The 13,328-nt window shown below is 44.3% G+C and overlaps 1 protein-coding gene across 4 annotated transcripts in view; it reads left to right on the top strand.

Moving 5' to 3' along the window:
• The window catches only part of LOC144668048 (supervillin-like), a 141,280-nt gene that overhangs the window by 54,070 nt on the left and 73,882 nt on the right, over positions 1 to 13,328 (top strand). For all 4 annotated transcript variants that reach the window (XM_078529795.1, XM_078529791.1, XM_078529793.1 and 1 more), the window contains 2 exons: positions 5,769 to 5,916; positions 8,964 to 9,059. In XM_078529795.1, the coding sequence (XP_078385921.1) occupies positions 5,769 to 5,916; positions 8,964 to 9,059 (244 nt within the window). The remainder of the gene's footprint in view (positions 1 to 5,768; positions 5,917 to 8,963; positions 9,060 to 13,328) is intronic.

Below are 13,328 nucleotides of genomic sequence, written 5' to 3'. Positions count from 1 at the left end.
GGAGCAAAGATTGGAAATGGAGCTGAGGTATAGATCAGCATTGATCGAATTGAATGGCGGAGCAAGACTTCCTGGGCTGAATGGTCTCCTTCTGTCCCTTATCCTGACCACCGACTGAAACAATTGGTAGCCTTTTTCCACTTCTCGATTGCTCAGCCCATGATATTTTCACCTGTTCTAACACACTGTTGGAACAGCAGCAACAGGCTGCTGAGTGCAGAAAGGTGTCTGTGTGTGTGAGAGAGAGAGAGAGATTACATAAACTATGTTTCCAGCATCAACAAACACTGTTCTGTTGGGAAAAGCAGTGAGCAGAGACCTGTTCAGACTGGTACGGCCAGGGAGACGGAACACTAAAACAATGAGGTCATAGCAAGTCTGGGTAAACTGACTACTCTAGAGTGCTTGCTAAATCAGTTTTGAGTACAGTAATCCAACTATGAGTGGATGCCACTGTATCTTTGAGGGGTGATTTTTGAATTGATAATATCATTTATCACAGCTCTGGAAGTCTCCGGTCTTATGTCATACTTTTAACCTGGGGCCATGATTAGTTCTGGCATTCCCCAGTATGAGAATTTATTGACCCAGTGTGAGAATTTATTGTAGGGCAAATACCTGCAGAGACACACGGGGATTCTCAAGTCTGGGTTTTCACCAAGTTGGGATGACTTGAGAGCCCTTTAAAAATATTGGATGGATCCCAATTCCAAGATTGCCGACCCCATTCCCGGGCTATCTGATTTTCGGGAGTGCCTTTCTAGGGTGCAGTCTGGTTCAAGTCAAAAGCCTTCACCTGGCCCTCCTGACCTGGCCAGCTCCGTTGCGGAGATAGGTATCTCCTACTCCTCTGCAATTTTCATGGATTCGGGCCAGGTTTTTAAGGAGTCGTAGTTCACGGCCCCTCCAAGGAGTCATGAACCCTAGTCTGCATGAGGGGACCTTTTCAAAGGTAAGTTCAAAAGGTCCTCCTCATGCCCCCCCCCCCCGTGCCAAGGCAAGACCTCTCCACCCACCGCAACGTGTGACCATTTCTCCACTAGCAATTCACATCTACCAGCAACTGAGTGAGACTGACCCAAAAATGATCAAATATAGGACTCTAACAGCTATGAGTGTACTGGAGGGAATAAAATCTTAATTTCCATTGACAAGCATATACTGGTTTTAAATTGGGTAGCTCAGTGTTTTGTCATAGTATTATTGTTAACAACGATAATAATAATAACAATAACAACAAAGCTTTGGTCAGAAACCCACCTCAGAGAGGGAACCTCTGAACCCAAACCTACGGCCTAGAGACCTCGCCTAGTTCGCTGGGCGATTACAGATGAGCTCCAGGCTTAAAGGGTAGGGTCAGTCAACACAAACCATTCTCCACCTTAAAGCTCCATTGCGCAGGCAGGAAGCAAAAAAAAATGTCCACCCAACTGCAACTCAACAAGAAGAAAAATATCACCTTCCAAAAACCTTTGTCCACAAAGAAATGCCAAGAATTGTTAACAAGAAATTACCTTCCGCATGCCACATTGTCTAGAAAAGTTGGTAGAACTCTAATGCTGGAAGAAAATTTGAATGAGTGGCTGCAGCAGAGACAAATAAGTTGTTCCTCTAGTCAGGGTTATGAATGCTTTGTATATCAATCCAACCTGGTGGTTTCCATGACCGGTGATTGACCGTTCCTGCATCCAATTATGAAATTATCTTTCAATGATGATTTATTTTTTTAGCTTGGGCATGAATCAGTCAAAGTGGAGAGTCCTGCCAACAAAAACAACTTGCATTCATATCGAGCCTTGAATGTAGTAAAACAAGGCACTTCATGGGAGCATTACCAGGCAAAATTTGACACTGAGCCACATAAAGAGAGCTTAGTACAGGCGCTCAAAAACTTGGTTAAAGAGTTCGGTTTTAAAGAGTGACTTAAGGAAAGAAAGAGCAATAGAAAGGTTTAGGGAGGGACTTTCAGGGCTTGGGGTCTGGGCTGATGAAAGCATGGCTACCAATGGTGAAACAATGAAAACTGGGGATGCGCAATAGGTCCGAACTGGTGCAGCTCGGACTTCACACTGGGTTGTGGAGCTGGAGCAAGTTACAGAGAAAGGAAGAGGAGAGCCCATGGAGGGATTTGAAAACCAGGTTGAGAAAGTTAAAGTTGAGGCGTTGCAGGAGCAGGTGCCAATGTAGCTCAGCGAGCACTGGGGTGATGGATGGACAGGACTCGATACAAGTTAGGATACTGACAGCAGAGTTTTGGATGACCTCATTTTTATGGAGGGTGGTAGGTGGGAGGTGGTAGGCAAAGAGAGCAATGGAATAATCAAGTCTAGAGATAACTAAGACACAGGTCTGCTTTTCAACAGCAGATAGACTGAAACAAGCACGAGCGGAGATGGTCGATGTAATGGAAGTGCAAGTATGTGGTCTTGGTGATGGAGAACATAAGGGGTTGTAAGTTCAGCGTCATCGTTGGTTGGTGCCATTGGAAGATTTAGAATGGGGCTACAATCAATTGTCACATCATTAACACTTTTATATTAGACACTCACGATGAAAATGGTGAAGTGGAGGTGTGTCACTTCTCTGTTAATGTGTCCTACAGGCGTGTGAACATCGTGTAGATTAGCATATCAATGAGACCCTGTCAGTCTGGCTCACATCAGCCTGTTTTTAATGCTGTATATTCTAGCATTTCTATATAACACCAACCTTAATGCACTTTTAGCCATCAAAAAATGGTTTTCTATCAAAACAGATCGAGGAGAAGGCAACCAGCGCACAGGTTCTTAGAGACTTGCCAATATCTGTTAAATTGGACTTGGAAAACTCAAACAAAATTTTGATTCGAAAAATTATTGGTAAACAATTGTGTGGAATTTTCCCTCTTGTCCTTCCATTACCTCAGCTAACTCAACTAAGTTGTGGGGCTTTTAAATGCAATCAAATTTTTTTCACTTGCGAAAGAAAATGGAAAGAAAGGAAAATGGTTGAGTCAAGAGACACATAGGAAGAGTAAGAAGTTATTCTGTCCCTCAACCTTGATCCACCTTTCAAATAGAACATGACTGGCAAATACCCCACATCCATTAACTCCATTTTACCAGCTTCTATACCATATCCCTTGATATCTTTACGTAACAAAAATCTATCAGTCTCAGTTTTTAAACTTTCAATCAAAACCACCATTTGTATAAAGAGTGCTCCCTGACATCTAGGTTCAAGGGAACATCAGCTAGGTTTATGCAACATGTCCTTATAACTTAACCCTTTTAGCCCTGGTATCATTCAGTTGAATCTGAGCTGCCCCTTCTCCAAGGACAGTATGTCCTGCCTGAAACATGATGCCTAAAGCAAAAGTGAAATCAATCAAACAATGTTTCCTCTGGGGATCAGCTGTTCTAGTATTCTAATAGCTGTCTAGGCTTCCAGCCACTGACAGTTCAGGCTCTCTGATCTCTACCGTCAATTTTGCAATGTTGACACAAGTTAAGTGGTTTCAAGGGTTTGTGAAACTTCAAAGGGCCTGGACGATTGACACTTCTATTAGCTTGCACTCCAGACTTTTTTTTTTGCACAGGAGAAAGTTATCAATGGATTACATTTTTTCAAAGCTTTATTTTTTTACACATCCCACTATACACAATGGTGTTCATTGGTTCTAGAAAGTGTACAGTGAGTCAATAGGAATAGAAGCACCAGAGATTGGCATAGGGGGCATGAGGGGCCTAAGGGGGTGGGTGGAAGGGCAGAGCTTGGCATAGGGGCATGAGAGGACATAGGGAGTGGGTGGGAGGCATGAGGTGGCATGGGTGTGGCATGGGGAGTGTTTGGAGGGTGAAAGGGGTGTGAGGGGTGAGGGCTGGGAGGGCCTTTGTGTTTTTCTATCCACTGGGACAAAGTCCCACAGCACTGAGGTGGGCCTTTTAAACAGCCCGCCTCTGCACCCAACACCCCTGTGGCTGCTTCCGCACATTCCCAGGTCGGCTGGCCTGACTCCCACCCACACCAGGGCCCTGGCAATTGAAGATTCCGCCTTGGCAGACACTTTCTCCTGAGGCAGGTGGGCCGAGTTGGAAACTCTCCCTCCTCAAGGATGAAAATCCAGGCTTTTTTCTCTGGAGAAGGGAAGACTGAGGGGTGACCTGTTGGAGGCCTTTCAGATTATGAAAGAGTAGATGTAGAGAAGATATTTCTGTTTGCAGGTGAGACCAGAACTAGGGACCATAAATATAAGATAGTCACGAATAAATCCAGTTGGGAAATTCAGGAGAACCTATTTTAATGAAAAGAGTGGTTAGATTGTGGAGCAGCTGAAGCAAGTTGCATGGAGGAAATTTAAATGAAAGCTGGATAAGTATATGAGGGAGTAAAGAAGGAGAATAGAAAGATACGTTGATGGGGTCAGATGAGGAGGACTGCAAAGAGACTTGTGTGGAGCATAAACACCATCGTAAATATGTTGGGCCCAATGACCTCTTTCTGTGCTGCAAATATTTTGTAATAGATAAAGAGCAGTTAGTTCATCAAGCCTGCCCAACACCCATGATGGCTCAAGTATCATAACTGGGCACTCCCCACCCCCTCTGCTGCCATGTAAACCCCCGGAAGAGGCAAAACAAAATCAAAGAACCCGGGGTCGATAGGGGGTCCTGGAAAATTTTCCCCTCAGGAGATTGAAACCAGTTCAGGAGATCGTGGATATTTATGATGTTTGCCTAATTCATGCAAATCAAATCCCTTACAAAGACCTTACTGCTTCAATGTGCTGTGTTTAAATGCAGATAGCTTGGTGGAATGATTGAAGCTGCTGAACTCACTCCACCTGAAGGAGAATTATAAAAGTTCTCCCTGAGGCTAGAGTTTGCAACACAGGGAAGGTTTAAGCTTCTTTTTCTCTGACATTTCCAACTGCCCCAATTGATGTAACTATTGATGATGAAGAACTGTGTCGGTGTTGGAAACAGTTAAAATTTCCCATAGATTAGAAGGGTTTTCAACCTTTGAATTACACGTTATTTTTCATTCACTTGAGTGCACAATGGACAAGATGTTATGGACAGAGTGCACACCTGTACAATTTACAGCATTTGTTTAATTGGTGTCGAGACCAGGGAAACTTTTTGGTCTCAAACTTAACAACCTTTATTGTTGCATGGTAGGAAAACGTTAGAGTATATAAAAGATCATATCGTCACTTGGTAGTACAGCACTTGAGTATTGCTGAAAAAAGAAACATGCTGTCCAAGCTTTTCATTTTGCACTCACTAGAACAGAATCAAAGGCAACAACAATTTATACTGCATGATAAGAAGGTGCTGATTGGTTGGCAAGTGTACTCTGATTTGTAAAGGTGTTGCCATGGAAAATGCATCAGGGAATAGTTAACTGTCAAGCTTTTGTTTAAATTCAAACTAGGCAGGTCGGTCCTGATTGGTCAAGGCATTGCCCATTCCCCATGGTAAGGTTTATTTCCATCTATCCTATCAATTCCTTTCAAAGTCCTAAAAACCTCAAATCAAATCACCTCTTAATCTTCCATATTCCAGGGAATATAAACCGAGTTTATATAATCCTTCCTCATAATCTAACATTCGTAAGTTTTCCCTGTGTGTGCACCTCCACTGCACAGCCACTGATGTACCTAGTGTCCACGCAGCTACTTCCTATACAGGTGGATTACTCCCACACCTGTGACTACGGACAACCCAGTGTTTTCTCTCTGTTTTAAAATAAAAACAATAGTGCTGAGATACCTTTTACTCTGCCAGAGAACAGCATCTGATGTTGGGGGACAGGTATCGCTGCAGGAACGAAAGCAGCTGATCAGTGTGAGTGAGGAGCAGTGGAAAATGAAAGGCAAAGGTGCATTCAACGACTCCACCCAGTTCACAGTGGCAGCGCGTATGGCGAAGAAAGGTCAGCCTCGAACTTCTCGATCTTTGAACGTTTAATGATTGGAATACTAACACTTGACATCGCAGAAGGGTTTTCTTATGAACAAAAGCAGAAAATTAGAAATAAAAGCAGAAAATGTTGGAAATTTTCAGCGTGTCAGGCAGCATCTGTGGAGAGAGCAGAATTTTACATTCAGCGTGCGGGCACGCACCCAACACGCTGGAACGTAGAATGACGCACGATGACATGGGGCGTGCGTTCCGACGTCATCGCGCTGTCTCGCGATATTTTGTTTGGCGGGCACGCGCCGGAGTTGGCTGCACACCTGCCGATAATTGAAAGGTCTTTTAAGGCCATTAACAAACTAATTAACTTCAAATTTACGCTACCCATCTAACCTAACGGTTGGCGGGCAGGTGAAAAAGGTTAAATGGTCTTTACGATTTTTAGGAAACCTCATCCACGAGCGGGTTGAGGTTTCCTGAAGCTGATACTAATTATATAAAAACCTTATTTTGAAATTAAAAACATGACTCATCTCATGTGACACAGTCACATGAGGGGACGTATTTCATCAAATTTTTACTGTCCTTATATATATATTTTTTTAATCTCCCTCAGGCAGCTCCGTGCCTTAATTGGCCCGCCAATCGCGGTGCGGAGCCAATTGCGGGTGGCAGTCAACTCCGCAAATGCCCCTGCCCACTCCCGCCGTGCCCACCTGACCAGTGTAAAACCCTGGCCATTGTTTCAGGTCAATGACCTTTCACCAGAGCTAAAAATTACAGGGACTGGTTCCATTTTCCAGCTGCTGGAACATATTTGCCACGGTTTGTTTTCAAATCTCTCTCTTTCCTTTCATATAGGTTTTAACCACCACCCTTCCTCTCCCAATTGAAGGGGCACATGGGCAACTTGTCTCCGAGCCCCTAATAATATCTCCCCTGAGGTGGCCACCCCAAGGTTCTCAAAGGTCAGGAAGCGGATCAGATGGCTGGCATCACAGGACAGCACAGCTCATGCACAAACCTTATCAATCCTGAGAGGTCCTCACATGAGCGAGTCACCATGGTCTGCAAATTGGTTTGCACCAGCTTGGCACTGGCTGTGTTCAGGGCAATCTGCTTTTGCAATGACTGCCTCGATGAGGCATTAGGAAGGCCACTTTATTTGAATATGAAAAGGACCAAAAGCCGGGATTTGATGCACAGCCTCTTTTTCTGGCTTTACCAATATGGTGGGTGGCACAGTACCAGCGTGGAACCTCTGCACGCACATCGCCCACCAAACTGAACACTTCGGTGTCTGTTTGACGCCTGTCAAATAGGTGCAGTGCCAACCAATTTCTGGACCGCACCTGGAAGTTCTGTCTCTGTTTTTGGGCTGCAAATAATTAACCTTTGAATTGTATTGAAAGCTGGACGTCAAATGGGCCAGAATAACCTGACATGAAACATAACTTGATGGAAATGCAGTCCCCTCTGGCAACAGTTGCAAATGCAGTGTGAAAAGCTTTACCAATCTCAGGATTGATAGTATCTGTTATCATCATGATTGCTTTAGGTGCGGTGAGACTGAATAATTAAAATGCTTGCTACTTCATGCCATCATTTCAAATTTTTGAAAAATTTGTTGACAGAATTTTAAGCTCCTCTATTATCTTTCCTGGTACTGATATGAAAAGCCTGACAGCCTGTTCTGTACAAACCGGGAATGTCTCCAGTATGATCGCTGGCCTCTGCGGAGTTGACTGATCTCATTTTGAGTGGAAAATCAAAGCATCAACAGCTTTCCTTTCTATAGCACCTTTAACTTAGTCAAAATGTTCCAAGGCAGTTAACAGGAGCATAATCAGACCTAATTTGACACCAAGTCATGTAGGGAGCTAATAGGACAGGTGACCAAAAGATTGGTCAAAGCAGCACGATTAGCTTTACTACTGCTGAACTAGGAGAGGGGCATAAATCCACTCCTGTTCCCAAAGAAAGTGTTGGGCTGGAGTTTGATATCCTCCATTGACCACTGCCACAAAGACTCAGGTGTTCAGGTCAGGTAGACTGCAGCATGAATGATCATATCAAAGCTAGTGTCGGTGGGAGAAGAATCATAGAATCTTACAGAATAGATGAAGGTTATTCAGCCCATCTTGCCTGTGCCAGCTCTTTGAAAGAGCTATCCGATTAGGCTCACTCCCCTGTTCTATTCCCATTGCCCTGCATAGGATTCCTGGGCATCCCCCATGTTTAGGAGAAGGGGAGCAAATTGGGAGCAAAATAAATCCCAAGGAAAATATTTACCTCAGAATTTGGTTTGAATCAAAACCATTTTTTTACTTTAGTGCCTGACCTCACCAGGTACAAATATAGGAAAAACACTCACCTTGTAGGAATGTCTGAGACATATGGAATAAATCTGAGCTTTATGCTGAATAAAACTACAGTGTGGAAGGTAGGGACATGCTGAGCGAGGTGTGAGCTTTTTAATCACGTGACGAATTTACATCAGTTAAGCCAAGTCTAGCCTAGAAATCTCAACCGCCCTTGGCTTGTTCAGGGCCAAGTTCAGGCTTGGAATGGAATGGAATTCTCTGATCTGTCAGGAATCAGAAACCTGGACCCCTTGGAACAGGTCCAGCTCTCCACTAGTATTGCTGCCTGTCAGAAAGTGCAGAGTTTAATCTGGAGGGTTTTTGGAAATGGAAAGAGCGATAGAGAGGAAGGCCCTTTCGGGGTGACTTAATAGTGATGAAGAGTGGGGAACAGTGGCCGATTTCATCATGTTCTTCCAAGCTCGGGAGCTCTGCCTGTTTGTATAGAGTCCAGATCGCCACTGTTGTCAAGTTCAGTAAACTCAGCACAGGTCATAGGCTGAACTTTGGTCCTTCTGGTTTGTACAGCACAGCCACAACTAAGCTAATAGTGAACGGGGAGCAAACATCATCACTTATGTAATCTAGGGTTGAAGTACTGGCTTTTCGATTCAGTTTAAGTTGGCACATCACACTGTCATTATCATGTTGTATTTAAGATTTTATAATTATTCTGAAACACCATTTTATTGAATTATAGGGTTAGTGCCTTTGACTGCTGGAAATAATGATGATGCAATTATTCCTTTCAAGAAAGTTGCTACAGCATCGAGCACACCAATCAAACCTCTGGAAGGTGAGTGAAGCTTTTCAGTGTTTCAATAAAGTCACTATAAATTTTTAAAAATTTGAGTTAGATATAAATGTACCAAGCTTTATTCACTCACTCGGGTAAAGACATGTTGGGCAGAATCTTGTTGAGGCTTCGGCAGTCTTGCCTGCCAGCTGGAGAGCCGGCGAGAGACCTGTGCTGCTTCTTTGTGCAAAGGCCCGTCGAACCACAAGCCAATCAGGCAGTGGTGAAGCCTGGGGTGGGCCTTCCCCTGGGATCAGGTGCCCGGGGCAGGAGTCTCACCCACCGAGAGCTGCTGGCGAATCAGAGGCCGGCAGTTCTTGTGCTCAGTAGCACCACATGGGAGGCAGTGGCTGCTGCAGGAACAACACCTAGTGGAATCCCAGGATCGCGGAGTGACCCAGGCCACACAGAAGTAATGTTGAGGAGGAGAGGTTCACAGGATGGGGATTGCGGGGAGAAGGGTGTAGGGGGGGACCTGCAACAAGGGAAAGGTGGCATTCATTGGGCCACGCCCCCCACTCCCCCCCAGCCATTGTCCAGTCCCTCCCCACAGGAGGTGACAAGCTGGCCTTACAGTTTTAGCTGCTGTGCTCACCGCATGCAGGTCCACCTGCAGCTGGGTTAATATTAGCGGCGGCAGGATGAGATCCTTAAGTTGCCATTGATTGGTATTTAAGACCGAGATAGATAGGTTCTTGATTGGTAAGGGGATCAAAGGTTACGGGGAGAAGGCGGGAGAATGGGGTTGAGAAACTTATCAGCCATGATTGAATGGCGGAGCAGACTTGATGGGCCGAATGGCCTAATTTCTGCTCCTATGTCTTATGGTCTTAATTGGGGGTGGGTGTGTTGACCATGAGCCTTCCCACCCAGAACTTAATTCTGGACAGAGGCGAGAATGCGGCAGGGTTCTGATACGCCACCATCCCGCCTAATTAATTGCCCTTCCCGCCTCCAAGCTTGCCACCAGCGAGTGCACAAGATACTGCCCTCTATCTGGGGAAATGCATGTCTGAAATCCGCCTCATTGCTGCAGCAAATGGCTTCACGTTGTTGCTGGAACAAAAACGATATCAAGTAAAATACCTGGGGATATTGCTTCCATATCATAGTAACAGTCTGAGAGGCCTCAACATGAAAGCTCCTTCAACTTTATACTGGTCGACAGTTGGTATTATGGGCTCCCAGAATCCATATGATAAGGGATGTGGTCACGCACACACATGAGACACAGGGGCCAATGCAGAATTTAGAGCTGGGATTCCCAGCTCCATTTACCAGGAGTATTTGGAATTGGCTTTAAACCCTAGACTTTGTGACTCCAAGGCGGAAATGATACCACTTCACCAAAGGCTCACTGCAATCCCTGTGGATCATTAAACATTAATCGTTGTGTAAATTCATACACTTTATTGTGCACTGGGACAATCATGTGACCTTCGTATATTCATCCATTTGTCCATCTCATCAGTCTGGTTAGAAATAGTTTGGTCAATTGAGATTAACAAATGAAGTTGGGATAAGCAGAATGCGCATTGATGAAATGGATACTGCTTCTGAATTGCACTCATTGCTCACTCATAACTTTGTCTCACGGAAATCATCACTTTCGCCCAGGCACAGGATACAATTCTAATCCCACATCTCTACATCTGTGTGCTTGATGTTCCCTTTTCACAAGGCTTTACTTATTTTGTTTCAGTTTATTATTTTGTGATCCTCTCGGCCCACAGATTTAATGTTTTGGTGATGGATCAGAATGGAGATGGTATCAGGCAGGAGTGGGTTATGTGTCAGTCTGTCCAGTATGCACGATCCCTCCTGTATCCATACCTGCTGGTATTTGTGCTTGGTAAGGATGACGATGGTGGGAACCGGGGTTGGGGCTCGACAGGTTCAACTGGAGCCCAGTCCGGTTTCCTTGGAAACAAAACTTTGCCTGAGTGAATAATGTTGGGACTTGACGGAGTATGAAACTAGCATGGTTATATATTAATATTCATAAACATTATGACAGAGTGGTGAGGCAGTGCACTAGCGTCATTTCTGGTAGTTTACTAGCTGTTTACTCACCAGTGATGCCAATTTTTTGTATCGTGTTCATTGTTTAATTAATCCTGAATTTTTGATTCCTGTCAGAGGCTGGACCAGAGGTGGGATATTTTTAAGTTCATAATATTGCTGAGATATTATAATGAGTTCAATAATGAATATTACAATGAAAGGGACTCAACTTCTGTCATCATTCAATTGTCAAACAAAAAATAAAATCAGAGCTTCACTTGGTCTAGTTTCACCCACCTCCCACCAACCCCTCCCCCAGGTTTTTTATAATCCTTCTTTGGAATCTCCTATTGACTAAAACCTGCAGCTCCCCTTACATTAAGGCTGAGGTAGCCAGTGTGTTTATAGATTAGGGCAACAAAATCAGAAAGTGTTCAGCTCAGCCAATTTTGAAGAAACAGTTGCACCTGAAGAGGGGATTAGAAGGGATAGATTTGGGAATTTTGGATCCCATTACTGAGCTTGGTCTGCTTACTTAAGGAGGGATATACTTATATTGAAAGCAGTTCAGAGAAGCTTCACTAGGTTGATTCCTGGGATGATGGTTTCATCTTATGAGGAAAGGTTGAGCAGGTTGTGCCTGGACTCCTTGGAAATTAGAAGAATGAGAGGTGATCTATTGAAACAAGATTCTGAGGGGGCTTGACAGGTTAAATGCTGAGAAGATGTTTCCTCTCATTGGAGAATCTAGAACTATTTCAAAATAAGGAGGTCTCCCAATTAAGATGGAAATGAGGGGGAATTTCTTCATTGAGGGTCATTAGTGTTTGGAATTCACTTCTCTGGTGAGCAGTCGTGGCTGAGTCAGTGAATATATTCAAGGCTGAGTTAGGCAGACTTTATTCACAAGGGAGTTAAGGGTTATGAGGAACGGGCAGGAAATTGGAGTTAAGGCCACAATCAGTTCAGCCATGATCTTACTGAATGGTGACAGAGGGTCAAGGGGCTGAATGGCTCCTATTTCTTATCTTCTTTTGGATTCTTAGGGCTTTGGAGCACTTGCCCAAGTCCCCATTGTGATTCCAATGAGTTAGGTTCCCTTAAGACCATGAAATCATAATTTATATTTGTTGTTATAATACCTTTCCTCTAGGTGTAATGGGGTTTGCAATGGACTGGGGGGTGGGGAAAAGGGTTTATTCTGTTTTAGCTTCCTTTTATGATGTATCATAGCTGCTTTTTTAAATTCATTGATGGGATATGGGTGTCGCTAGCTAAGCTAGCATTTATTGCCCTTAAGAAGGTGGTGGTGAGCTGACTTCTTGAACTGCTGCAGTCCATGTGGTGTAGGTACACCCACAGTGCTGTTAGAGAGGGAGTTCCAGGATTTTGACCCAGCGACAGTGAAGAAACGATGATATATTTCCAAGTCAGGATGGTGAGTGGCTTGGAGAGGAACTTCCAGGTGGTGGTGTTCCCATGTGTCAGCTGTCTTTCTAAATGGGTCATGGGTTTGGAAGGTGCTGCCTAAGGAGGCTTGGTGAGTTCCTGCAGCACATCTTGTAGATGGTATGCACTGCTGCCACTGTGCGTTGCTGAACGTTTCTGCATGGGGTGCCATATCAAGTGGGCTGCTTTATCCTGGATGGTGTCAAGCTTCTTGAGTGTTGTTGGAGCAGTTATACTCATCCAGGCAAGTGGAGAATATTCCATCGCACTCCTAACTTGTGTCTTGTAGATGGTGGACAGGCTTTGGGGAGTCAGGAGGTGAGTTACTCATCACAGGATTCCTAACCTCTGACCTGTTGTTGTAGCCACAGCATTTATATGGCTAGTCCTGTTCATTTTCTGGTCAATGGTAACCCCCAGGATGTTGATGGTGGGGAATTCAGTGATGGTAATGTCATTGAATGTCAAGCGGCGATGGTTAGATTCTCTCTTGTTGGAGATGGTCATTGCCTGGCACTTGTGTGGCGCGAATGTTACTTGCCACTTGTCAGCCCAAGCATGGATATTGTCCAGGTCTTGCTGCATTTGGACATGGACTGCTTCTGTTGGTACTGCTTCCAGTTCACATGGACCAGTATTTCTTATTATGCAAGAAAATTGCAATTGATCACCTTACAATTGATGCAAACTCTGAAAAGTCATATTCAAACATTCTTAGAAACATTAAAGATTCCCTTGACATTTGAAAGAAATTACAAACTTCCCTTTACTGTACAGCTTCCGGGCCAAAGTTCATCACGAGAGAACAATCTGGAA

Source organism: Cetorhinus maximus, chromosome 25 (assembly GCF_964194155.1).
Source record: "Cetorhinus maximus chromosome 25, sCetMax3.hap1.1, whole genome shotgun sequence".
In the NCBI taxonomy this organism is placed as follows: Eukaryota; Metazoa; Chordata; class Chondrichthyes; order Lamniformes; family Cetorhinidae; genus Cetorhinus; species Cetorhinus maximus.
Note: the sequence above shows the minus strand (reverse complement) of the source record. Positions and strands in the feature narration are given on the sequence as shown.